This window comes from Mercenaria mercenaria, chromosome 3 (assembly GCF_021730395.1).
Source record: "Mercenaria mercenaria strain notata chromosome 3, MADL_Memer_1, whole genome shotgun sequence".
In the NCBI taxonomy this organism is placed as follows: Eukaryota; Metazoa; Mollusca; class Bivalvia; order Venerida; family Veneridae; genus Mercenaria; species Mercenaria mercenaria.
In genome coordinates this window covers 102,131,157-102,134,354 of record NC_069363.1, presented here as the reverse complement: position 1 = coordinate 102,134,354, position 3,198 = coordinate 102,131,157, and the positions used below count along the sequence as shown (strand labels likewise).

The following is a 3,198-nucleotide window of genomic DNA, read 5'->3' as shown; positions in this document are numbered from 1 at the left end:
ACTAGTCTAAAAGTGTTTAAATTCTGAAATCCGGAATAAAAGTTCCTACTACCTCCACTCAAGAATTTTAGAATGATGTGTAATATTTGAAAAGTAATTACGTACCGACAAATTAAACTGAAACTTGAAAACATCAATACCTGAATTACATACTCATATTTATACTCTTCCAAGTTGCACGAGCGAATTACATATGTTGTTTAGACACTAGTGGAATTTAAATACAAACCACGCCACGTAAACGTGACGCCAAGATTAGCGCGTCAACATGATAACATGTATACTTACATGACACTCCGGGGCCGGAAAGTAAAATATCAGTGTAAAATACAAGAAAATCATTATGTATCAAATTTCACTCTTGAATGAAAATTACTAAGTCTTGTTAAATAAACCACGCGTTTAAAACCATTCACGGAATGTCATTATAATTTGTCTTTCACAGTCTAAATATATCTCTAGTAATGGAAAATTGTCTCAATTATCACCTAATTCTAAACACAGTCTCTCTTATCACTGAAATTTGAACACAGTCTCTAGTCTCTATTACCATCGAAATCTGAACGCAGTCTATTCAATCAGCTCAAGCGGATAAAGTTTATCTATAGGTCTGGTGATGATGCCCTTTCTAGATTTGACTCGTGCTGCACGTGTACGTCCGTCTGCTCCAGTAACAACGTCATCAATAACAATTAAGGACCACCTGCTTCTGGGTAATGTGTCGTCGTGAATCTGGACTACGTCGCCAATTCGAATCAGATCGCCTTCGCCTACTAAACGTTTGTGGAACTCTCTTAACGATGTAAGGTACTCGTGCTTCCACCGGGACCAAAAATGTTCAATTGTAGCAGACTTAAAACGGTATAGCTTGTCTTCTTCATCACGTGACATATCGTCTGCTTCCGGTTCTTCTCGATCGTCTGGATAGATAGGTGTCGTGATTCTTCGTCCGTATAGTAAGTATGAGGGCGTCAAGGGTACGTCGTCTGCTGGATCTGTTGATGAATGGGTCAGCGGCCGATCGTTAATTATACACTCGACTTCGGTAATGAGCGTCTGGAGGGTTTCTAAGTTGATTAACGCCTTTCCAAGGACTTTCTTCAGACTGGTCTTGGTGAGTCCAATGAGTCTTTGAACTTCCAGGTAATGCCATATGGGTTCAAAACTTCTTCTTTCATAATCTTGGCCGTAGCTGTAAATGTCAATGCGTTGTCGGACATGAATACTTTTGGTGTGGATTGCCTGCTGATAAATCTGCAAACAGCTAGTATAAAAGATTTTCTCTTCATATCCGTGACTATTTCCAGGTGTACAGCTCGAGTGTTTGGTAAACAGGCAGATGTATACTTTCAGCAATCTTCCGTCTGTAGCTTTCACGGTACTAGTAAGTGCTCCAGTGAAATCAATGCCGGTAACGGTAAACGGAGGTGCGTGTTTGAGTCTGTCACGGGGTAGAGGGGGTAGATCTGGTACTTGATAAGGCTTTGTCGTCACTTTACGGCACCTGACGCACGTGCGGATGATGGTTCTCACACGTCGACGTATACCGGGAATCCAAAAACGTTGACCTAAGTATGTGACTGTACTCTCTAAGCCTGCGTGAAGTTGTGTTTCGTGAGCGTCTGTAACTATCAACTCAGTAAGTTTTCCTCTAGATGGTATCAGGTACGGGAATCGTGTTTCCTCAGGTAATGGTGCGTTGGCAATACGTCCTCCACAGCGTAGTATTTGGTCTATGTCAAGGTACAGGTCTAGTTGCCGCACTAATGCTGGTTTAATGCATCTGGAATTGGTCTTCTTCAGGTAGTCTAATACATCTGGAAACCTCACGTACTGTATATGTTTTATTAAGGTCCTTGCTGCTGTGTCGAGTTCATGAGGATGTAGATCTCCGCCATATTTCTTCTGCTTCTTACACTGGTCTACAAATCGAAAAATGTATGCACACACTCTTAGGGCGTTTTGGTAGGAGCTGAATCTCTGTAAGTCTAATATGTGTAGTATACCTGGAACGAATGGCGTTTCTTTTACAAGGGCGACAGTTTCTTCACCTTAGCTGTTATCATTTACTTGTATTTGTGATATGGTACTCTTCAGTGGAAAACTGGCTGTGTTTGTCAGCCAATCCGGACCATGGAACCATAATCTGTTGTCATGGAACTTGTCGTATGATAGACCACGTGACAGTTTATCTGCGGGGTTGGTATCTGTAGAGCAGTATCTCCACTCGTATGTTTTCGTCAGTTCATGTATTTCTGGTACTCTGTTGGATACAAATAAGGGTTGTTTCTTTGATGTTGAAATCCACTGTAGAGCAATCTGACTGTCGCTCCACAGGTAAACTCTCTGACACCCTATACTGGTGATAATATGGTGGCACAGTCTGGCTCCCAGGACAGCTGCACAAAGCTCGAGCTTCGGTATGGTTAGCTGCTTAATGGGTGCTACTCTGTTCTTGGCCATAACAAGTGTGCTGTGACTTCCGGAAACAAGGTACGCGCATGCGCCGTATGCATTCACACTAGAATCGCAGAAAATGTGAAGATTTTTTTCTGTAGGAGAATCATCTGGGAAATAACAGCGTGGGAACTTCATGTCGATGGCTTTTTTTAACGTCTGCTGTTATGCTGCACCACTCTTTAATTATGTCGTCTGGTAAAAGCTCATCCCACTCTAACTTGCGTTGCCATAGTAGAGAGTTTGAGATTTCAACCTTCGCCTTCCCCTTCAACGTCTCTTGCGAAGTTAACGTATGAAGTTAAAGTTCGATTAAAATTCCTTGAGATTTCAAACATTAGAATGAACCTTACTTCTTTTAATCCGCCCATTCAATTTATCCGTAACTATGATCGTTTTTTTCGTGCATTTTGATACCAATTGTCCGAAAGGGCAGGAATTTTACAAGGGTTTTTAAAAATGAAAAGAATGAAAATTAAATAAAAAAAACATTTCAATTAATATAATCATCGCATGGATATTAGAGCGATCACCTAAAAAAACAAAACAAAAACAAGAGGGCCAAAATGGCCCTATATCGCTCAACTGTTATGATTGCACTTAAGGACAAGAAGGTCAAAAACTCATAATCAAGATCAATCAAAAGAATTATGAGAAAATATAGTTGAAATTTTCTTACAGTTACTTCAAATAAAATTATCTTCAAATCAGGCCAGTAGTTTCATGCCCTAAGGATTACAT

At 40.5% G+C, this 3,198-nt stretch overlaps 1 protein-coding gene across 1 annotated transcript; it reads right to left on the bottom strand.

Annotated features, from left to right (window-relative positions):
- Positions 1–570: 570 nt before the first annotated feature.
- Positions 571–2,595, bottom strand: LOC123523719 (uncharacterized). Its single transcript, XM_045301369.2, has 2 exons — positions 2,091–2,595; positions 571–1,922 (listed from the first exon to the last, which is right to left on the bottom strand). The coding sequence occupies exons 1-2, from the start codon at positions 2,593–2,595 to the stop codon at positions 571–573; spliced, it is 1,857 nt and encodes a 618-aa protein (XP_045157304.2).
- Between the last annotated feature and the right edge of the window lie 603 nt (positions 2,596–3,198).

Bases quoted from the DNA above. Each gene is read 5' to 3' on its own strand.
- LOC123523719 (XM_045301369.2), bottom strand. From the start codon at position 2,595: ATGAAGTTCCCACGCTGTTATTTCCCAGATGATTCTCCTACAGAAAAA. The intron at 1,923-2,090 runs GTACCATATCAC...TTCGATTTGTAG, and splicing joins AGCCAGTTTTCCACTGAAGA to ACCAGTGTAAGAAGCAGAAG.